Source organism: Chrysemys picta, chromosome 3 (assembly GCF_011386835.1).
Source record: "Chrysemys picta bellii isolate R12L10 chromosome 3, ASM1138683v2, whole genome shotgun sequence".
NCBI lineage: Eukaryota > Metazoa > Chordata > Testudines > Emydidae > Chrysemys > Chrysemys picta.
In genome coordinates this window covers 195,466,440-195,491,146 of record NC_088793.1, presented here as the reverse complement: position 1 = coordinate 195,491,146, position 24,707 = coordinate 195,466,440, and the positions used below count along the sequence as shown (strand labels likewise).

Genomic DNA, 24,707 nt, shown 5'->3' with positions numbered 1-24,707 from the left:
ATTCTACAGTGGTATCTAACATCATAGCACAGGAGAAGAGGACACTACTCAGAGAAGGGATGGGATACTGACCTTCACTAACAAGATGTTTAACACCTTTATAAGACTGAATAGGAGAATAGCAGAATGAGACCATGTGGGCTCTGAGAAGGTAACTAAACAATCATCGATAGAAGAATGTGGTATTTTCTCTTTGCCTCATTCTGTGTTTATCACAAATGTATGGGCTTTTCCCTTGTCTGTGGTTTACAAATTTGGGGATGGAGGGGGATATTTCCCTCAGCTCTTGCCCTCTATCCCTTTATGCTACACATTGCGATAGCTGCTATCATCACTCCTTTATTCTACTCATTCATGTGATAGATTGTACTCTTATGTTCACCACTTTTACAAAATTATGATAAATTTTGTGCAGAATACAAACTGAAAACTCATAATTTGCTGATCAGTATTGTGCTGGTCAAATATGTGGCAACATTGTATGTAAATTTATAAGATTCTATTGTATGATGTTACTAAGGCATATTCCAAATCTGGAAAAGCAGCCCAGACCAGTTCCTCAGAGACAGAAAGGCAAACTGATGGCTCAGTCAGGTGTCAACAACTTCAAATGGACTATCTCCTGGTTAAGTGGTTATTCTTTGACAGTTAGAAGGGTGTCAGTGAGAAATTTACATCATGGCAGACAGACTTTGTCGCCTGAACCCCAGCTGGAGATGATTCTTGAAGAGGAGGGAAAGATATAAAACAAGGAACCGAGGCCCCAAATCACCTCTCTCCCCTCATCTCTACTGACGGCATCAACATTTGAAAGACAAAAGGAGCATCACTGTACTGAGGGACTGGTCCTGGCTGAAGGAATCCAGTCAGACTGCTGTAAGCATATGGTGAGAGAAAACTCTTGCTTTAAATTCACTTAGATTGTTAGGTTAGGTATTAATTCATGTTTTACCTTTTATTTCTTTGTAACCAAATTTGACTTTTATGCCTCATTACTTCTAAGCACTTCAATTCTATCTTTCTGTAGTTAATAAACTTGTTTTATTTTATCTAAACCAGTGTGTGTTTTAACTGACATGTTTGGAAACCTCCATTTGATATAACAGGGTTTGTGCATATTATTTTTTATTAATGAAATGACCGACTTTTTATGAGCCTGTATTGTGCACGAGGGTGCCGGGCAATACAAGACGCACATTTCTGGGGACAAGTCTGGAACTGAGAATTTCCTGTTGTCACCCTGTAATATAATTCAGGAGTGACTGGCTGGAAAAACTTGTATAATTGAGCTGGGAGTGATTTTGCATGCTAGAGGCTGTGTGTAAACAGACCAGGAGTGGTTATTCTCACAGCAAAGCAGTGTAAAAGGCACCCCAATTGGAGAACTAAGGGGATACAGCTGTTCAACCATCCAGATTGTATCCTGGGAAATGTCACAAAACCATTAAGTGTTAGGTGCTTTTAACCTGTATGATTCCCAAAAGCCAGATATCTGGTACCGAGCTCAGTCAACTGGACCTAAAAAAACTCTCCCATCTGTAGTATGAGGTGGTCTTCCTGATCTTTGCAGGTTTGGTTAAAGAAGAGGCAGACTAAACACATTTGGGCTGTGTGACTTTCGTACAGACACCAAACTTAGGTGTCGGTAATAGACATCATGGCATTACAAACACTGGGCTCTCAAATGCTTCCACCATGTTGTAGGTCAGACACTGGGGGAGGAGAGGGGGAGAAGAGAGAGAGAGAGAGAGAGAAAGAGAGAGATGAACTACAAGGGAGAGGGGGAGCCTAGCAGGAATGACGTTAGAAGAAGCGGAAGCAGCCCAAAGAGCACAGTGTCCTGGATAATGCCTATAATGGCATGGACTCTGAAAACTTGTTTTTAAACAAAAGAAACTGATTGACTAGATAATTATAAAAAAAACACCTCAAGCAGCAAAAAATACTCAAAGGAAGAAACAAGTAATGTTGTGAGCAGACCGTTACTTTGGCATTCAGAAATGACTAAATGGAGCTGGAGGCCACAGCTCCTGTTTATACTCCTAAAAGACAGCACATGTGGAGGGAGTGGCACAGATTTCTAAAAGATTTCAAGATCATGCACTAGAAGCACTTATCCTGGGAGTGCCAGTCCACTAGGTAGTTTTCACTGAAGAACCAGAACTTTATCAGTTACCTTCCAGATGCTTCCCCCAGCCTCAGAAGAACCCATTGAGTTACACTGCACTTGCATAAGCAAAGGACAAGTGAGAACCCCAATTAAAGTAATTTTTCATTGCCCTTCACCCTTCAGGTCTGCTACACAAAACAAACAACATACACAGCCCAATCTCACTGCGGTTTTATTTCTTTATAATCTTGTTTGGAAACATACTTGACATTTCAATGGGCTGATGAACTGTGAGATAAGCGAGACCATGGCACATCTGCCATGTGATGTAGAGATAAATGTTTGTTGAGTGAAAAGAGCCATTATTGAACTTTTTGTTTAAACTGTAAAAAAGTTCTCATAAGAGCAGCTTATAAATGATGACACTTAACACAACAGATTAAAGTGCTGTTAATGTCAGAAGACTAACTACGTAGAGATGGCACATTCTTACTTAACAGATCTGCCTCCAGTGTGTATTCTGAGTCAAATGTGACCACATTATTCTTTATTACTATTTTCTCCTATAATACAGTTACAGTAAAGTAAGCTAGCTCACACACATCAACAAAATTATTGGGTATATTCACATTGCTGGATCTTCATTACTGGTGATGATACAAAAGCCAGAAGGAGGGGGAAAAGTCTTGACTTTTAGATCACAGATTGAGGGTGCCCGGTGTGAGAGCAGTTAAATCACACACAAACACACACAAGTAAACTGAGTTGTCTCGGAGGCAAATGAATCACAACATAATAGGGATGTTTGATTTCAGGCTTAATTGATCAGATTAGCTAAACAGGACAGCTTTAGAAAATTAAATTTCTAAAGAAGGAATAAAAGGTCCTGGTACAGATTTTCAAAGTAGTGGTCGTAATTATGCACATACATTTGTGGACATCCTATTTATGCATGAAGCGCCCAGTGAATGCACATAAAGTAGGTATTTGGCATACAGGATCAGTTAGACACAGCTAGTGGTATGCACATACAAACACCTGATTTGCACACACAAATATCTGCAATTGTGCATGTCTACCTGAAAATTTGGTTGTATATATTTAGTAATAAAATAGCTTTTGCATTTTTTTTATTTTAAGCATACAAATATTTATGTCCTCATTCCACTGCTAGGTACCCATGCTACAATTATTTTTTTAAAAAGGACAACAGCGTTCATATCATACTTTATGAAGAAGAGAACAGTTAACGAAGGGGTATGGACTGTATTAGAAAGCTTTGCTCTCCACAGTAATCATTAATTTAACAAGGTGTAAATAACACCATTTCTTAATGAGGCATTTGGAATCAAAATATTTACAGCTAATTTGTATAAAGTGTTGAGAATGAAGAAAAGTAATTTAAAACACTTACTGGCAATCATTATAGTTTTAGAGTTTCCTCCTAGGCTATCTTTCAACAGCCAAGTCAACACAGAGTCCCTGTAAGGCACAAATACTTGCTTCTTCTTTGCAAGAGGATTTGTTGCATCCTGAGATAAATCAGCTGTGAGATGGGAAAAAAGCAATTTGTATATTGATTACTTTTTTGAAGAAATTAAAACCATTGAGCTATTACCCACTCCAGTGGATTCAACACAAACCAACTGCAAAAACAGATATATATAATACTAATGCAGAAAGAGGACTGAGCATGAAAGAAAATAGAGACATACCTAAGGCAGAAATGACATTTCCCAGAGTAACTAGAGATTTGTTAATATTCCCTCCTTCCTTTAATCTAACCCCTGTAGCACCAGTGGCATCTGCTCTCTCACTTCCAGCAAGATCTACCAAATGGATCTTGCTAACAGTCTCACAAGGCATTTCAGCATCAAATTTAGCCTAAAGAAAAATACAAAAAGAAAACAGAAAATAATGGGTTAAGCTACGAAGTTCTGGAATCTTACTGAATTCAGTTTGTATCTTCCATGTCATGTTTAATTTGTTTGCAGTAGTAGAGCTTTAGAAGTCAGATGTACTAGAGGTACCAAAGAAAGGAGTTCCAGTCACAGGCAGCTGCATAATACCCATTTAACTCATTTTCATAAGTAATATTCCAAGCTATTTACATATACACACCAACCACAAATGTCTTAAAATGTATTGATATTTTAAAGAAGTACAATAAACTCACCTGTTAAATCTGTATTAAATTTTGGTTAACATTCAGTGTTACACTTTTTACACACACACACACACACACACACACACACACACACACACACACACACACCCTTTTCACTCAGATTTCCCCATCATACTTTTATTGTGTCTTTGAACAATATATTGATACCAGCTGTTGGCTTGCCTCCCGCCCTTCTCTAAAAGCTGTGAGCTGGGTAATTCACTGTTCCCAAAATACACAACTTTTTGCAACATGCCATGGAAAAAATGAAAACTGTGCATCCATGCCAAATTCTACCTTCCTTCCATCCTCCCTCCATAAAGCTCTCCATAGGCCTACTATCCCCACAAAATTACAAAAAAAAAGTAAACTCCCTTTTCTAAGGTTGACTGCTACTGGGAATTGGAGTGGAAAACAAATACCTAGAAGGATGTATTTGGTCACCCCATTAGTCCACAGATGAATGAGATGAATGTGCAGTCAAGTTAGGACTTGAGTAGCCAGAAAAGGAACAGTTAATGGGAGACCAGTTTGGGCCATGGGACTGTATTTCATGGGTATCTGGCCAACATTAACGCATAAAAGGCAGTCACTACTTTTATGTGCTACTTTTATGCAAATCACACATAATTTTCAATATTTTTCCCCGGTGTTGTTGGGATTCTATGGCAACATAAGGGACTATGCTTTAGTTATTCACTGAGTTTTAGCTAGTTTGAGTTTCGGTCAATTATCTCCCAGAATGGTGCAGCTGAGAAATGTTGTTTTAAGAATTACTAGGCACTGTAATGTACAGTGTCTTAATACAGTCACCGAGAAGTTCATCATACCACACTTAACTCTAACAAAAACATACCCTTCCCTTTCTCTGCTGCAGAAGACAAATACCACTCACCTGCCTCAACAGGTGAGGGAAACTGATGGGGCTGGTGGTAAAGGGGGTCAGCCCTAGCATTGAGGGAGGGAGACACTCACTGAAGGACACCAAGTAGCTTCTCCCCACCTTGGAGTCTCTAACACCCATTGGCCAGTTGTAGAGGAGAGGCGCTGATTGGGTCACAGCCCCAGCCCTGGGGATTTAACGTGGAGCCCGTGCCATCTGGAGCCTCCTTCAGCTCCATTCCAGCTGCTCCACCATATCCACCCTGAACTAAGAATAGGAATTCAGTCTGCCAGATGCTGCAGGTCTAGTCGATTGCCTTGGGGGTCAGGAAGGAATTTTTCTCCCAGAGAGCCAACTGGCAGAAGCCTGGGGAGTTTTTTCACTTTCCTCACACCTCCTTCACACTACAAGTGACAGTAGGAATGCACTTAGTACCTAACTGAGGTACTTGGTTGAGCTGTTAATTCATCTCAGCCTGGGTTTTCAGTGCTACTGAAAGGATAAAATGAATGTTTCCCAGAGGTAAAAGACTTGGGATTTTTGATGGGCCTTGGGTTCATGGGACAGGATAAGGCCAAAGTCCCCACCTTTCTGGACCTTCTGTCCCCTTCATGGTGAGGAGTGGTGGCAGGCCTCAGACTGAGCTGAGTGCTAGGGGATAGTCTTGGGAAAGGGTTATGTAGTAGGAGCCCTTGCACCCTCCCCACTTAAATGCCCGGTATAGGCAAGTAAGGGTGATAGGTGGATAACACCCCATCATGTGTTTAAGCTTGAAAAAAAGTTGCAGCCTGCCACTTAAAATCCATCCAAGTGCCTGTCCTTGTTTCGTCACTGTGTTTGCATCAATAGAAGTAACTGGGTCTCCCAAGTTGCTGATTTGACAGTTACATGTTTCAGTTAGCAAATAAGTTATTACATGCAAATATTTAAAGACAATGCAATTTTTTTACCTGAGTGAAGTTGACCGTGAAAATGGCATGAGACCTGCTGCTAACGTCATTCATTCCAGTTGCAGCAGTGGTTCGATTTATGTTTCCTGCTTCCATAAGTTCCTCTACATCGCTGTAATTTTGTACTAAATGTTTGGACAAATCTAAACAGAAGCAAAAATGATTATAAATTAAAACAAGTATACTTATGAAAGTACTGTGAACTGACTGAGATTCAAGTCCACCTCAGTACAATGCAGCAGTGCTCCAATAACACAGAAAGCATTTATAGTCAGATTTCCTTTATTTCTTTTAAATAGAGGAATGAGACGTTGTGCGAAGAATACTTCTTCAGACTATTATTATAAAATTTACAGTAGAACAGTTAAAAAGATTGCATACTTCTCTTCGAAGCATATACTATATGTCTAACCTCTCAAGAGAAAAGAGCCTGCATTGGCAGAGTGGTAGACTAAGATAAAGTCTAATAGATCCTTTCCATTTCAAACATCCATGATTTATAAGTTAGCCCCCAATGCCGATTTGAAATCAATTAGCAGAGCTTCACTTCAGTAAAAAAGTGCTGTACTTTAGAAGAGTTTGGAAATGAGAACTGTACAAAATAAAAAAGGCTGTTCCCAATAATGCTTTTACATTGATGATGAAATATATTGTCTTTCACCTTCATCTTCATTTGCATTTACAATTTAAAAACAAAAACCAGGGACATACACTTAAACATAAAGCTGAAAATATTAAGTAGAAAGCAATGAAGTGATTTTACCCTCAACATAAGGCCCTTCTTTCGGATGCTCTCGTATTCTTAAATTATACGTTTTTGATGATTTCCGCCTAAGCAGATCTCTTACACGTTCATTATATATTTCCAGATAACTGAAACAAAAAGTATTTGAATTTAGAAAAATACTGAATGATACAAAAGCCTACAAAAGAGCAAAATTACTGGAAAGAGCTCATTCAGATGGTAGAATTGAGCCTCAATTCTGCAAGTTTACGTAGGAGTGACTTCACCCACATGAGTCCAATTGACTATTCAGTCACTCCTGCATGTAGGCATTCTGCAGGACAGATCCTAATTTGTAACTTTTTCACCAAGTTCTGTTACCATAGAGCTTATATTGTGAACGGTAACAGAACTTCTAAAGATAGCATTATGATGTAAACATCTCCATGCGTTTCCTGGTGTTTTGTTTACTGTAATATGCTTCCTACCCCAATACCACTGAGAACTGGTATATCTTGATGCAAATCCTATTACTACCGATAGTTGTAGCAACAGAAAATAAAGTAAGCTGTTACACTTCTTTTCTTTTTATACTTTGGACATTAGAAAATGGTCTAGTAAAAGAGGTTAAAAACTTGTTTTCATCATGATCAAGTGATAACAGGATGTAGAAAAATCTAATATTTTTCATAATTATTACTCTTGCTGTTTACAAAAAGCCAAAAAACTGCAGAATTAAAGTATTTTAAAATTATTACAAACGGCGCATGCAGCAACAGCTGAAGTTAAGGTCGTTTAAGTGTTTCCATTCTCAAGAGCTATTTCAACTGACGATAAATCATGTCAAACTTTCACCATCTGAGATGAAGTTTCCCAGGTTTGGTCTCTGTCTGCAGTGAAATTTTTGAATGCAAGGGGAAGGATTAGTGAAGGATGCTTTATAAAAGCATGAACATTTTCAATACTAAAAATATATACATATGTATGCATGCATGCATGCATATTTCTGCTGGGCCTCCCACATATAAGTACTGAAAACATTTTACCAGAGCTTTCCACAAAAATCCATTTTCAGGCTGAGAAGAAGAATAAGTTTCATCCCTAAAACCACATTGTACAAAAAGATACTAACGTGAAAACAAGGAGTTTATAACAGAGTAGGTTCATTCCCAGCAATCTTTGTAACATACAGAAAACCTACCTGACTTCTGTTCGAAATGATGCTTCATTCCATCTTGTTTTTTCATTTATTCTGCTGAATAATCCTTCACAAATTCTAGGTATTAAACCAGCATCACCCTGCAACAACAATTTTTATTTTCTACATCGCTACATGTACGCACTATATATTTTTAAAACAGAAGAAATCACTATTTGAAATTGACAATACCCAGAGTCATTGTGCCAGATAAACAGCAGGAAATTAGCAGCAAATATTTTTAATATCACATTTAACGGACATAACTTGGAGGTTAAGCAGTTTGCAATTCAGATCCTAGCACTGGCCCTTAGTTTGGGGTTAGATTTTACCCTGTGCCCTACACATTTGGTCCATACAAATCTCACCTACTTAAACCAGAGAAAGAATCCAGTTAACCATGAGACCATCCTTTCTCTCCCTGAAACCCTTTGCCTCATTCACTACACACCTTCCGACATCTGCAACAAAAGCAGGGGTCCTACAGACAACAACCTCATGCACTAAATAACCCTGATCCAGCCCCAGAGCAGATCCATCTTCCGCACTGAGTGAGGCAGAGGTCCTGTGGAAAATATAGCATGCAATAGCGTAATTAAAGACTATCATAATATATGTGCACCGGGGGGCAAATTAGGGAAATGCAAGAATTAAAATTGCCTTATTTCTGAGTGCTTTATTTTGCAACCTTAATGTTCTTTTTGCACAGTTGTTTGTGTGCAATTTCCTAGGTTTCTGAAAACTGAAAAAACAAAATTGGAATAATGTAGAAACATATTGACACCTGCTGATGGGGAAAAATATAAAAGCGAGACAGACATAAAAGCCTGCCAAAAAATATTATATTAATTTTAATTAAATGTATGGGCTAAAATATTAACATAACAGTCACTGGATTAACACCTTTGTTTCATATATTCCAGCACACCCGTGTGGCTTATCAGCACAAACCTCTGCCACTTGAGCTAACAGAGCAACTAATAACAGTAGTAGGTTGTTATCTTCTATGTGGCCCAACCACTAGGAGGCAGCTGAGACACTTCCCCCAAGGGTTTCACAGACATTTACTGGCAGCAGAGGAATGTTGAGACACCAGAATCTTGAGTTCACTTCCAAGTATTGGAGGGGAATGTGCTCGAGTGCAGTGGTGCCGACACTTTTTAATGCCATGACCCCCTTTAGGCTCACCTCTGTTAACACGAGCCCCAAGATAAACAAGCCCACCCTGCCCAGGGTGCCTTCAAAATCTTCTCTCATGGTATGCCTGGGAGACAGGGGGGAGAAGGGGCGGAAGCCTGATTCTGCCTCCCCCAGGGAGGAAGGAGGCCAGGTCCTTCCCAGACAGAGCCAAGTATGCACTGTGCATCTGGCTGAGGGTACCATACAGTGCCACTCAGGTTTGGGCCATCCAACCCTGCATAGATTTTCAACATCTCACAACCCCCCTGGGGATTGCGACCCACATTTTGGGAACCACTGTTCTAATTTTAATAGCTGAACAGTTTTAGCAAAAAAAGTGTATATGTATACATATATAAAATGATCCTGAAGCAGACACCCAGCATGTCCAAGACAATTAAAGTTTGGCATACTGAAAACACAGTCTTAGTAGATAGAAGTGTTGGGTAAACTTAACTACAGGCCCCAGATATAAGAAGCATGTGCTTGCACCTTTCCTTTATTTTATATTTCTGTTTAATTTAGCCATCAATTTTAAGTTGGGGGTTTTGGTTGTTTTGTCAGTAATATAGCTGCATATTTCTTATTAAAATGAATTAAAAGTGAACAGAAATCTAAAAAAGCAGGCATCTAAAACCAATTATGATTACACACTAGTGAAGTCTTCATCTGGGGACCCATTCTGCTAATGAATACACTGTTACTAGATTATCATCACACATTATCAGTGCCACTTACAGAGTTTGGCAATCAATGCATATTTGCTAATGGCACTGTAAGCTCTAGGAGGGTGAAGAGACCCTTGACTAGAATTTTAGTACTAGTACTTTAAGGAATAGCAAAAAAAGTGAATTATTTACTTTTAACTTGAATTTTGTCTATTATAAGTAAGTCTTGGGTTAAATGTTTTATACAAGTGATTCTGTGAGCCAACTATCATTATTTATCAATTTATATAATCTTATATATACAGACAAAGTAGAATAATTATAGCTCACAGCGAGAAGAATCAATGTAGACCTCTATTTCTGAGTTGGGTCAAACAAACATTGCTACTTGTATCGTAGCAAAATCTCTGGAGGATAATGGCCACTAGATTTACTCAGGAAGTTTCACAATATGCATGTTACTTAGCACACCATTTTCAGCAATTTATCTCTTTCATTCATAAAATTGTCTCTGGCCCTAACATTCTATTATGCTTATTCACCACACAGAAAAAACTTCATAACATTATACATGAAGTTACTTAGGCCGTGGTTACACTTGAAACTTCAAAGCGCTGCCGCGGGAGCGCTCCCGCGGCAGCGCTTTGAAGCGCGAGTGTGGTCGGGCGCCAGCGCTGGAAGAGAGCTCTCCCAGAGCTGCAGGTACTCCACCTCCCCAAGGGGATTAGCTTACAGCTGTTTACACTGGCGCTTTACAGCGCTGTAACTTGCTGCGCTCAGGGTTTTTTGTTTTTTTTTCCACACCCCTGAGCGAGAAAGTTGCAGCGCTGTAAAGCACCAGTGTAGCCAAGCCCTTATTCTGTGTGTATAGTAATATGTAAAAGACAGAGCCAAATTCACACTTGCCAGCTCAGGGAGGTGAAAATTAGTGACACAATTACAGCTCAAAAAGGATTTAACTGGCAGAGGGCAGGTGGCAGCCTTCCCTTCTTAAATTCTGCTGGCGGAGGGTGGTTATTATTTTAGCCAAGGATTACAAGAGAGTCTAGCTAGCAGACGATGCTTCTGGGATGCACCTAATCAGCATGCCATTGGCTGCACCGCTCAAAAGTTTCCTCAGCTGGTTCCTTCCCCTTTTAAGCAAGCATCCCCCCTCAATGGAGTCAATTGTGGGCAACTCTCCTCCTGTCAGAATGCCCCTTCAGTTGGACTTTCTTTTGCTAGGGGTCCTGTGCCAGAGTTAGCCAGAACTTTAAATCCTTAAAATTAAAGTCTGCGTAATGTTTTTAAATGGTGGGTTAAAAACAAACTCAGCCGTGATCATTCTCAGTTCCCATTCCCAACTTGAAGTTTTAGTTTCCAAATAGGAATCAAACAGCCATCTTGATTTTTCCCCCCCACTCAGAACCAGGCAGACTCTTTCAGAAAGTGCTGAGCATTCATACTCTCAAAATCACGGCCCCTTTAAGGTGTCTCAAGTTGAGTACCCAAAAACCACTAGTCACTTTTGAAGATTTTTGTTCTGATCTGTGCATGACAAATAGCTTATTATTAAATGTAACAGCAACACAAAGATATTTTTTTCTGATTTAAAATTTCTCCCACATAACTATAGGGAACTTTGAAGACTCCCCTGGAACTACTAAAAGTTAGATATAAAATGGAAATAACAATATGCAGACAGGGTAGAGAATGATGGTTCCAAAAGGAATCCAACTGCATTATAAAACTGAAGTCTGCAAAACACGACGTACAGCATTTCCCATCATAGTGTAGGACTTCCCAGATCCAGTCTGTCCATACGCAAAAATACAAGCATTATAACCTTCAAAAGCAGATGCAAGGACATCTGTGCCAAGGTTTTTGAAAACCTAAAAACAAAAACAAAAAAGGTTTTTTAAGAGACTGAACAGTTAAAAAAAAATCATTATATCTGCAGTAGTTTTAATGATAGTTTAATGTATTCTATTCAACATAGCATTGCAAATACTGCAAAACAGCAGAGATATACTAACACACACAAGCCATCGGTTTGGACCAGTGATATTTGCTTTAGAGAATTAGCTAGGAAGCGTCTTGATTAAATGCAGGTTTCAGGGTAGCAGCCGTGTTAGTCTGTATCCTCAAAAAGAACAGGAGTACTTGTGGCACCTTAGAGACTAACAAATAATAATAACAAATAATAAATTTGTTAGTCTCTAAGGTGCCACAAGTACTCCTGTTCTTTTTGATTAAATGCAGATTGTTACTAGTATATTTAATTTACGGCAGTGCCAAAGTATTCTTTTCACTTTCTCTGTCAAACCTAGATCTTCCCCAATTTTTTTTCAATCTAATCTCAGGCACCATCTAATGACCATCTTTCTGCTATTGTTAATAGTTACTTTACACTTTTAATATTTTCCCCAATGCTACAGAATTTGAAAGTGTCTATTACCATCTTAAAAAGAAAACTCTTCCCTGATCCTGAGACTATGAGTGGCCTTTTTTCAGCCAAGTGTAAGAGGCAAGTGGCCTTTTTCCTCTCACCAATCACCTCTTGCATAATAGAACTTTTGAGTTTAATCTCAGTTTCCTTCTGGCCAAAGCACAGAACATGTCTTCTTTATAGTCATTACCTTCTTTCCTCAGATAGCCCCTTCTCCTTTTGCCCTCAAATTTCATCAAATCTGACACTGTAGAGCACTCCATCCTCCTGGATCATCTACATAGCCATTTAGGTGTGCCTGGTTCCTTTCTGTTGTGGCGGGGTTGGATGGCTCCAGGCCCCATTACCCCTTAAAGAGGACAAACCACCCTGTTATACTGTGCCACTCTCAACAAGCTCATGTACCAGGATTTGGGAACCTCTGTCTTAGACAATCATAAGCACAATTCTCACTCTCTCCCTGTTATTTGAAGAGAGTGTCTCCCATTTAACGCCATTCTGATGGTACCTTTCTTGAAATCCTCATCCATACCTACATTTCATGTTGTTTTGATTGCCCCTCAACCATCTCTAGACTCTAGTGTTTGAAGATTGCCACTATCCATCTTCAAAAAAGTGAAGCTGTATTATCACCAAATAATTCCACTGTCACCTCACTCATGTCAAAATTCAGTTCAATATTTGCCTCACTCTTAGTAATCCCTCTGTGGCTATGCTCAAGCCTGCCTCATGGAGTGGTGTCTCACTATTCCTATACAGAGCTGTAACTAGACATTTTAGCGTCCAGGGCAAGCAAGCATATTTGCACCCCCTGCTGATTTTTATTAGGCATTTCTCCACCCCATTTTACCACCCCAGTGGCTTTGAGCCCTAGACAGCTGCCCCACTCATCCTGCCCTTGTTATGGCCCCGTTCCTATCCCTAATCCCTCCACTAATCTAGTACTAGTCTCTTCTTTCTCACTATACAACCCGGCTACTCTAGGGGAACAAGAACATTTTTATACAACATAAAATTGTATTATACTACATGACTCTTGAAAATTTAATCAGGTTAAAGTAAGTCAACGATGTTTAGACAGAGCAACCAGAGATTACCATTTTCTGAATTATTGCCCAGTGCATCAACTTGAACAGAACATACTGTTAACACTAGGACTGAATCGCTAGGGCATTCTGTTCGTGGTTTCAAAGGGCCAGTACAACTGACCAAAAATCTATCTTCATCCTTGTTGCACAGATATACAGTTAAAGATCAGCAGGTAAAATGCTCTAGTCTAATTTCTGAGTCACTGTAGCACAACTCACGTCCACAAGAGGGCATTGATAGGACATGTAAAGCTAGATAGAGTTTCATTTATCACTCAGCTATGTGTACATGGCAAAAGTTTAATGATAGTGGACCAAACATGCTAGTAATTCAAGTATCCAGCAGTAATGCAAGTATCCATTGTGCTCCACAGTGAGCTGGACATGAACTCTGCAGGAAGGTTTCTGTGGTACTCTGGTGTAGTAGATTGGAAATTCTAGAGCAGCTTGATGCAAGTTAAAATACGAATGTTTTCAATTATATATGAAAGTGAGTAATACAAGGAAGACAGCCTGTCTTCTATTGATTTTTGAAGTTAAAGGCAATTTATTTGAAGATGGCCTTCTGTTCTTCATGTGCCACAGGACTTTTTATTTAACACAAATGCATGATAGACAATGGAGGTTTTGATAGCTTGGCAGAGAACTGTTGGGATTATTGGTACCCAAGAAGATCTGGGAGGCAGTTTGGGATTGTGGGATATGCACTTAAACTGGGTGTGTCTGTTTTAAAGATCAGTAGTGAATGCTGACATTTAAGAAAGTCGTTTTTAGATTTCACAGTTAACATCCTATTGATATGAAGGGTACAGTTCACTCTTCTAGGAGCTATTGTTTCAGGCTGCTGCAGCCTCAGGTCTTTCCTCACTGGCATTTTTTTCTCCTTGTATAGGAATCCTCCACGGGTGTCAAAGTGACTTGTACCAATGCACTTTGCCCTAGTTTGAAACGGGCAAAACCACATTAATACAAATCAGTATTACACAGTGCAGCATGCCTACAATAGGGGTTTGCCCTGGTGCAGTTATAGTGAAAGAAAATCCTATCACAGATACACTATCACTTTATATTGGGTTCATGTTTGGAAGGTTTTTCATTACAAATGAGGGTTAATGACAATGTTTTGTTTTTTCTAGCAAAAGCTCAGATTCTGGAGCAAAATTCCATAGCTTCTTGGGGAAAAAAACCCAGCATCCACAGAATCACAAAATACACCAACCCCTATGAGCAGTTTCTCTTTGAGTATATAAATAAAATGTCTTAAACACATTAAAAATATACAGCCTACATAGGCAACTAATAAATTCAAGAACAAAATAACCCTAAACATTGTCAAGGGCTTGTTTTTGCAAAGCATTCATACCTCTGGATCCACCAGTTGGGGAGGACAGCAGAGGAAGGTGGGATGGGGAAGAAGCACACAAACATAATGAGGTTATGAAGGTTTTAAGCAAGAGTTTGGGATAATCCCATTACTCCCATACGTTAGTGAGCTACGCAGGGGTTCCAATATTTGTACCAATAAAAATATTTATTCACACATAATCATGTATTTTATGAGCAAGAATTGGGCACTAAGGTCATCATCAGTTGTCATTGTTTATGTAGCCATAAATCATGTTACTGTGTAATCACAAGTTAAGGCCCCAGTCAAAACACACGTGTAGTTCCATTCACCCAAACAGGGCCACTTACATACTTAAAGTTAAGCATAAGTAAGTTTTACACGGTCTAAGATTTCAAGCTCTGATTCAGGGAAACACCTATTCACATGCTTAAATCTATCCCTATTCAGCAAAGCACTTACGCACATGCTCAACTTTAAAAGCACATGCTTAAGCATCACTGGGACTTAACACATGCTTAAGCACCCTTTCTGAATAGGAATGCTTTCCAGGACTGGGGCCTCAATGTTTGAATTTGGGGATTTTTATTAATGTTTTCAATTATAGTCTTTTTCTTCACTTAGTATCCTTAACTGTATCTTAATTTTTGCTTTTCAAAGTATACATGCACAGAAACAAATAAAACCTACAAAATTCAGAAAATAAGAAAACAGTGGCAACTACTGCAATGGAAAAAATTTAAATTGCCAAGAATTAGTGACTTCTTTTAGTTAAACATGTAATCAAGTGTTTAAATTAAATTGTAGATTAATGTATTACTTAAACTATAAAAATGAATAAGGAAGTTTTAACAATGGGATCTACTAGTTTGTATTATATAGTTAAAGAGAAAACCAGGAGTGGAAATTCCCTGTCAAATAGCCATATTGGTTGGCATTGCCAATAAAAATAGTCTGTTATAATAATGCACCTTAATCTTGGCCTGAACTACCATTTTTCTACTTTAGGAAGTTATTTTAGTCTTCCTGTTAGTTTTAACCCCCATGTCTTCAGGGATCAGGCTCACCACTATCACTTAATTCTAAACCACCAATATCACCACATTCACAACTGCAATGTATCTGCAGCAACTCTAGATACCAAAGGTCTTCACTGGTATCCATAAATTCAGCAGGAATTTCCATTATTTAAGTATACTGAAAACTCTCTCATATAACAGGAGAGGAGCGATTGCCCTAACACGTTGGTACAGGATCAAAAGAGGAAAGTGCCAATATTGAAAAATATTTGAATTGTGTCAGATAAATTAATTTGGGTCTGGAAGGGAATTGGGAAGGTCATAAGCATCAAAGGTCCTGCAAAAAGCACGTATGACATATTTCAAAGTTAGTAGAATACAAATGTGCACATACATTTGTGTGCCTAAATTAAGTGAAAATATGTAGTGTGCATGCAATTACACAAGCCTGTCTTCAGAAAAACTGTCTCCATATGTTTAGACTTGAGTGGAAGAGACAGTCACCAGATCTACATAATTATGGATGACAGATATGCGGTCTTGTGGGTGAGGGAAGAAAGGTAATTTAGAGGGCAAAGTCTACAACTCTACAATAGAAAGCTGGCATGTAATACTCCGGGGAGAAGTATCAAGAACCTTTTTCAAGCAGGTTCTCAAATCCTTAATAAATCTTTAGTTCAAACAGGATTTTACCTGGAAAAACAGAATGTTTGTGTCTTTTTGAATTAAGCAGATGTATTTGGTGTTCAGAAGGTGATTTTTCTTAAGTTTTTAGGTGACAAATATAGGCAGCACAGTAATAGCTTTACTGAGGATTTCACTAACCTGACCTAACAAAATAAGTCAGACCAGAGAACCGACAATGGGCATTCCTTCTGTACCGCGAGAAAACATATAGCTAGCTGTGTTGGCTGTCCTAACACTTCTCTCAAACATGTAGGGAATTTCCAAATTGGGCAGAGAGAATTGTAAAAGGAAGAAAACGTCACATTATTCTTTCAATATAAAAAAAAAATCAATTCTGAAAGCCTACCACTTCTTGAGACACATAAATAGGACTTTTACTATCTGCTGAGAAATAGGAGAAGTCGTAGGTAAATGTTTTTGTCCGTTCTCTTCCTAGGTCTCCTGTTCCTCCTTCTGGTATCTACAGGAGACAAAAAAAAAAAAAAAAAAAAAAAGAGTTGGCATGTTGCATGATAAAGTAATTAATTCAAAGGACATTTTGCAACATAGATGATTGGAACACAAACTTCATACGAGAGCACACGAAGAGAGCATTTTAATGAAAGGCTACCCCTTTTTGTTATTCTAACAAATATACATGCAAATATACATACTTAGTGGTGAAAAAAGTAAGCAAGTAACATCTGCTTTCATAAGAAGGGGGATAGTCTTATTAAAAGAGCACTGTAGGCATGTTACTCTTTATTTTAAATTACTTTTAATGTAATGGCTCATTTTTGTTATGTTACTATGTAATGTTTACTATTACTAGTTATTACAAGTTAAATTCTGTGTAGAAAATTTTAAGACAATATCCCAAACATTTACTTAACGAACAAGCACTTTGCCATGTACAAACTGAATTGCATATGAAAGCACAGATGTAATTAAAATGGTCATATATGCCTTCAGCTTAAGGCTATTATCATGCTGGAGACAGACTGCGCATGACATTAGCCATATGTACTACTATCTGAGTCACAGACACAATTCTCCTTTCTGGGAAGGAACATAATGTAGTTGTTAAGAGCGGGGGATTATGCATCAGGTATACCGGATTTTATCTCCAGCTCTGCCACTCGTTTCACTATGTCATCTTAAGAAAAGTATTTCAACTTCTGTGCCTTGGTTTATTCAGCTATAAAAAGGCTGTAAGGCTTATGCACATGAAAGGTGCATCAGGTAGGATAGTGCAGGATTCTCAACCTTTTTCTTTCTGAGGCCCCCGCAACATGCTATAAAAATTCCATGGCCCGTCTGTGCCACAACAACTGTTTTTCTGAACATAAAAGCCACGGCCAGCGTTAGGGGGTAGCAAGCAGGGCAACTGCCCAGGGTACTATGCCACAGAGGGCCCTGGGATGCTAAGTTGCTCAGGCTTTGACTTCAGCCACGGGTGGCAAGGCTTGGCGCCCCAGGCTTCAGCCCCAGGCAGTGGGGCTTTGGCTTTCTGCTCTGGGCCCCAGCAAGTCTACTGCCAGTCCTACTTGGCAGACCCCCTGAAACCTGCTCACAGCCCCCCCAGTGGGCCCCGGACCCCTGGTTGAGAACGACTGGACCAGTGTTTATAAAGCACTGATGAGACGGTGCTACCATAGCACAAAGAAAAACATCTAAAGATATTTGACTATGGAGCATTATTTAAATAATAAAAGTTTAAAGTAAAGACCTGCATTTTTTGTTAAATGAGCTAAAAGTATGTTAATTTGCTGAATCCATCAAGTAACAGAGGCATGATTATTTAGCATATTTTAACTTTATTGTACCTTTCCCTCATTCCCATTTCAAATTCTTTTGAAATAAAAATCTCAGCCAATTCCTACTTCTGTGCTGCCCAACTATACACAATGTTGAGCTATCACATCTGTGGTGAGGATAGCAAGAGTGCATGCAGATAACTTGCCATAAAATGCTATCTTTCACCAATTTTTTCATTTATTTCACATACATTCACAATATATTTCATTTTATACATTTTTCTGAAATCCCAGAAGCCATGTGTATTAAAAAAGTCTTTGTAAAGCCCCACCCCCCATATAAATACAAATCTAATAGTATAACCCCTTTGGGTTATTTGTACATCCAGCTTAATTCCTGATAGTAGATGTAATAGCATGGTTTATGTAAGAGATGGTCAGCACAACTAGACCTTAAATGATTTTAAATTAGTTATGTGTTGAAAGCCTCTTTAGCCTCCAATGACAAATGTTTTCAGAACATCAACATATCTTTAAATATTTGCAGGTGAGTTTTGCACACCTTGAAAAATTCTGCATACCTGGTGCAGTTAGTTGTCTTTTGGCAAGTAAGAAAAATTTAATAAGATTTTTAAATCATCTTAGTAAATAGCGGCAAGTAGACCTTCCACCTGATTTAGTAAGTTTTCACTACAATTTTGGAAGGCTGTTTGTACAGCAGGATGGAAAATTGGAGTTCATTAGAAACTGGGTATAAATGTTTTTCCATTGTAAGCACTCATCCTCCAGCTAAGTGAATGGCCACAACAATAGGAATACTTAAGAAACAGGTCCTATGGATTGCCTTTCAAATGAAATTTGTACAACAAACAATAGTAACTTCCCTATCTTGGTCTCCAGACAGCACTTTAAAGATGTAGATAAGCCAGAGACCAAAGGCCTCTCCCTAGTATCAAATGGACACTATCAATTACCTGTTTATCAGAACCTTGTTTTGATGGCTAACTTGGTTATAATTTTTCCTTCCCAAATGAGAACACTCACCTTTATATTTGTGATTGTTGTTTTATTTTTTTCCATTGAAATAATAAATTTAGCATCCAGGTCCTTTTCCCTGTAAATAAAAAGCATGATTTCAGTATGCTGGGGGAAAAAAAAAAACTTTATCTTGCACATAGCAATCAAAGATTAACTGTTTTTATAAGACTACTTAGCACTGTATATGAATATTAGTCAATTTCTTTTTTCATTGAGGCAAATTGCTTTACATTTCTGATATATTTGTATTGCCCGGGCTTATTTCCAAGTCCCTTCTGCCAAGTCCCTTCTAGGAAAAATTCAACACCAGAAGTTTGATTAGACACCTACATTAATAGTTTTCTCTTACTGGCAGATCTGATCCAAAGCCTGGGGAAGTTGTTGGGAGCATTCTCCAGCTAGCGCTAAAAAGCATTATGAAGGAAACCTTAACTCTTTCTACCGAGTTGGCAACAATTCTGTTTTGGCCTGAACCAGGACCCAACTTGGCTACACGGCCTAGGTAATGGACTGAGTACTGTTTTAACTGCAATTCTTCCTTAGAGAGACTCAGTGTTGACAACTCTCGCAATTTTACTTAAAAAGTTTCACAATATTTGGTGTTTTTTGTGATGTCCCAGCTGCTAGAATCTCAGCTTTCATTTAAAACAACAAACTAGCCTTCATGGCATTGGTGGGCAACCTGTGGCCCACGGGCCACATGCAGCCCATCAGGGTAATCCGCTGGGGGGCCACAAGACAGTTTGTTTACATTGACTGTCTGCAGGCACGGCTGCCTGCAGCGCCTAGTGTCCGCGGTTCGCTGTTCCCGGCCAATGGGAAACAAACTGTCTAGTGGCCTGCCAGCGGATTACCCTGATAGGCCATGTTGCAGAGATTTGATTTCATTATACCTAACTATAAAACACGAGTAGTCCATATGTATATTTGTAATTACATTTGTTTTAATAAGGTTACCCATTAAAAATATTGTTACACATAACATCCCATGCATTATAAAAATGTGTGAAATATAAAAGCTAAACTAAAAGAGAAAGTAGTGCTGTACACCAGACAAAATTATATTCACAATATTAGTCAAAAATCACATCAGCTTCTACAAATATCGGATCGACAAATCACCTAGCAAATAAATAATCATATCTGACTGACACACAGCAAAGTAAAAGAGGTTAAAATAATAATAACCGTGTTTTCATGATTTGATATTTACTTAGGCCAGATTAAAATGAAAAATATCAGGGAGTAACTTCTTCCCTCTCCCCTCCCAGCCAAGGAATAGCCTTGCCAAGCACAAGCAGACCAAGGAAAGACTTTTGGTTTAATATTTCCCTCCAAATGGTAGGCTGGAACATCACTTCTTAATCCTTGTTCATTGATAAGTCACCCTTTACCCCATTCAGTCTCCTTCTAGAAGTAATTCTGAAGGAACAGGAGAGCCATTTTAAAAACTCAGTCAATGAACAAAAGATAACAAATAATAAGCCAATAAAGATGCTTATTTACATATCAATACATGATTACATTATTTTCTAACGCAATAAAAACAGACTTTTAACAGTGTATAGTTAATGCTGTAATTTGAATTTAGATTTACCAGAAAAAACACTAGAACTGCCTTTGAAGATGATCTCTTTATAACATTGATTTTTTTTTTCCACAACTTCTTCCAGCTCCCTGACTAGCTCTATATTTACAGATTGAAGCAAAATAATTCTGGTACTGGTGACAGACAGGGGAAATGGAGAAAGGTTTCCAGTGGTATTGTTACCAGGAGATGGTGTAAGAGACAATCGCAATCTACCACCCAACACTAGGTTTCAGAGGGGTAGCCGTGTTAGTTTGTATCAGCAAAAATAACGAGAAGTCCTTCTGGCACCTTAGAGACTAACACATTTATTTGGGCATAAGCTTTATTAGGTTTCCAATATGTGATTTTTGTAAGTTGACAGGGTCCCTTAAAATCTAAATGGAGACCAATTATGTAGCCATAATGCAGTCTAACATTACTCCGCTGCAGTCTTTATACAAGTATTATTTGGGATTGAATTTTGTTCAAAACATTTGGGACTGCACGCTTCATCTTAATTACCAAAAAATTAAGCAAAGTAACAAGCTGCCATTCACTGTCCCATTACCATTATATGAGCATTGAAGGCCTGAAAAGAAGACTATTGCAGTTAGCAACTTTTACAATACACAGTATTTACATGCAATCTGAGCAGTAGTTCACAATTTAGACAAGAGCTTCAAACACTGCCCAAAAACACATTATCACCACAAATAAGATACAAGCCTCTATTTCCCTTCCCTTCGTTATACAAAGTAAAATAAAGGGAAAGGCTACCAAAACGAGTTCACGTTTAATGGCGTGATCATTTATTGCATTGAAAGAACTGGTTTCCTCTGAAATCAGATCTATTCTCAAGCTAATGCTCCACTCCAATTTTCAGCCTTTCACCACTGCCACTTCATACACTATGCCGAGTTCTATAATTAAGCTCATAAGCTATGACCTCTTGGCTCAGAACCAATGTTATAAAGTGATCAAGACAGGTAAATTGCTTGACACAGATGTAAGGAAATATTTTAACTAAGTATTTAGTATTAACCCTCTAGTACTACTAAATTCAGATATTCACCCAGACCGTAGGGGGAAAAATTCTGGAGAACTATTACGGATATCAGCCCCGTGTTTCAGTATCAAGAGTACCAACATCAGAAATTAAATACACTAACACAGGGGTCGACAACCTTTCAGAAGTGATGTGCCGAGTCTTCATTTATTCACATTAATTTAAGGTTTTGCGTGCCGATAATACATGTTAACGTTTTTTAGAAGGTCTCTCTCTATAAGTCTATATATAATATAACTAAACTACTGTTGTATGTAAAGTAAACAAGGTTTACAAAATGTTTAAGAAGCTTCATTTAAAATTAAATTAAAATGCTGATCTTAAGCCACCGGCCTGCTCTGCCCGCTGCCAGCCTGGGGTTCTGTTCACCTAGGCCGGCAGCAGGCTGAGCGGGGCCTGCGGCCGGAACCCCGGCTGGCAAGGGGCCAGCAGCCAGAACCCCAGGTTGGCAGCGGGCTGAGCGGAATCAGCGGCTGGGACCTCAGACCGGCAGCGGGCTGAGCGGGGCCGGCACCCCAGACCAGTAGCAGGCCGAGTGGCTCAGCCCACTGTCGGTCTGGGGTTCCATCCGCTGGCTTCTGACAGCCAGGGTCCCGGCTGCCGGCCCCACTCAGCCCGCTGCCAACCTGGTGCTCAGAGTGGGGATGTGCAGGGTGCAAGAGTCAGGGCAGGGGGTGTGAGGGGGCTGGGTATGTGTGGAGAGTGCAGGAATCAGGGATGGGGTCGTGGGGGGGGAAAAGCAGGGGGCTGGGGTGCAAGGGGGAGGCTGGGGTGCAAGGGGGGTGCAGGGGTCAGGGCAGAGGGGATGGGCTGGGATCAGGGGGGTGCTCCCTGCCCCCTGCGGCTCACGGCAGGGGGCTGGAGGGATACGCCCTGCTCCTACCCTCCTTCCCCCGCCTCTTCTCCGCCTCCTTACTGGTCTGAGCAGCGAGGGCGCTGGGGCTGCTCTTCTCCCCTCCCTCGCAAGGGCCATCGGCGGCAGGGAGGGAGAGGAGGCGGGGCTCGACGCAGCACGCTGAGGGATGAGGCAGGGGAGGGGGAAGCTTGGCTGCCGGCGGAGCCTGCCGTACAGCAGCAGCCGGCAGGACCAAGCTTGCTTCTGCCCCTGCCAGAGAGAGCGGTAGGCGGGGGCAGAGAAGAGTGGGCTGCGTCAGGCAGGATTTTTAATGGCCCACTGCTGCCTGCCAGGGTCCAGCTCAGCCCGCTGCCGGCATTCAGCAGCGGGCTGAGCGGGACCCCGGCAGGCAGCAGCGTGCCATTAAAAATCGGCTCGCGTGCCGTCTTTGGCACACGTAGCATAGGTTGCCGACCCCTGGTCTAACATTAGTCTGTATGTCTGACAAGTGGATTATCTGCTCACAGATTTAATAATTCTTCTTCACTTTTATAGGGCTAGGATCCGACATTAGGCAGAGCCATGAGGTGGGTTGGTACATAAACTGTACTGATCCAGGAGAAGAACTGAGAAACTGTGACTTAGAGACACTCCTGAGTCATTTTTCCTCCCTTGCTTTCTCTATGCGCTGCATTACTACCCATTCCCCATAAAGATTCTAGTTCCTCGCTCAACTGCTCCACAGAGCAAGAAAGCAGGCAAGTAGTCCTTCTTATTCCTATACACTTGGACTTTAGAGCTGGCCAGCCCACATAAGAGGAGGTTTTTTTCCACTGCATGGGCATGTAATCCAAGCCAAACCATTAAAACTATCCCCCCACATTTCAAGGAACAGAGTACACCTCATTACATCCTCTTGTGATGTCACTATTCCAGTCCTTCACAAGCCTTTGTCAAATTTCTCCCACAAGGAAAGGCAACCAAGAACTGGAAAGTCCTGGCACAGAAAACATATAAACCAGGGGTAGGCAACCTATGGCACACGTGCCAAAGGCAGCACGCGAGCTGATTTTCAGTGGCACTCACACTGCCCGGGTTCTGGCCACCGCTCCGGGGGGTTCTGCATTTTAAATTTAATTTAATTTTAAATGAAGCTTCTTAAACATTTTAAAAACCTTATTTACTTTACATACAATAGTTTAGTTATATGTTATAGAAAGAGACCTTCTAAAAACGTTAAAATATATTATTGACATGCGAAACCTTAAATTAGAGTGAATAAATGAAGACTCGGCACACCACTTCTGAAAGGTTGCCGACCCCTGATATAAACAAATGAAGGGCAATCTTGGGATGCCATTTTTATACATAGAGCAGCAAAAGGGCACAATTTTTGCCTTTGCTTCACAGTTCACCTTTAAGATGCTGCTGAAAATTGGAAAACACCTAGAAATAATTCAACTGTCTTTGTTCTACTCATGAGGTATTCATCTGCTCTTGATGCTTATTCCCACAAGGAAGGCATGGTTTTATGTTTATCATTGAATTACTTATACAGTAGTCAATTGTGATGTCACAGAGGAAAATTTTAGGAAGAGAACCAGTACCAGGAACAAGACTTGTTTTGTTATCAATAAAAAACAAAAAGGGAAAAAAATACACAGAAAACCATCAAAGCCCTTTTTAAATACAGTGTTTTTAAAGGTGTTCTATTTCATAGCACTTCCAAGGCAGTTACAGAATGGCAGCATGGAGACTACTCAACTTGCAGACTGAGCCTCGCTCTCATAAAAGATATTACTAATTTTCCTTGAAAGCCTGCTAAAATGAAAGGAAAAACATTCTGTGATAAATTCCCAAGAATTCTAAACTGCAGACAACTAATCCAACATCAAGCAGTACTGGTTTTAATTGAAGAGCAGATGAAGGATTTTGTACTGTTAACTATTCACAAGGATGATTTGAGCACAAGGATGATTTTATCCACACTTTTTTCTTCACTCCAGTTTTCTCATG

At 39.7% G+C, this 24,707-nt stretch overlaps 1 protein-coding gene across 10 annotated transcripts in view; it reads right to left on the bottom strand.

The window, feature by feature from the left end:
* KIF16B (kinesin family member 16B) overlaps positions 1–24,707 on the bottom strand; it is a 223,787-nt gene that overhangs the window by 177,553 nt on the left and 21,527 nt on the right. For all 10 annotated transcript variants that reach the window (XM_008173558.4, XM_065589753.1, XM_008173537.4 and 7 more), the window contains 8 exons: positions 19,227–19,296; positions 16,793–16,906; positions 11,634–11,750; positions 8,036–8,133; positions 6,874–6,983; positions 6,111–6,253; positions 3,826–3,994; positions 3,525–3,656 (listed from right to left, as the gene is read on the bottom strand). In XM_008173558.4, the coding sequence (XP_008171780.2) occupies positions 3,525–3,656; positions 3,826–3,994; positions 6,111–6,253; positions 6,874–6,983; positions 8,036–8,133; positions 11,634–11,750; positions 16,793–16,906; positions 19,227–19,296 (953 nt within the window). The remainder of the gene's footprint in view (positions 1–3,524; positions 3,657–3,825; positions 3,995–6,110; positions 6,254–6,873; positions 6,984–8,035; positions 8,134–11,633; positions 11,751–16,792; positions 16,907–19,226; positions 19,297–24,707) is intronic.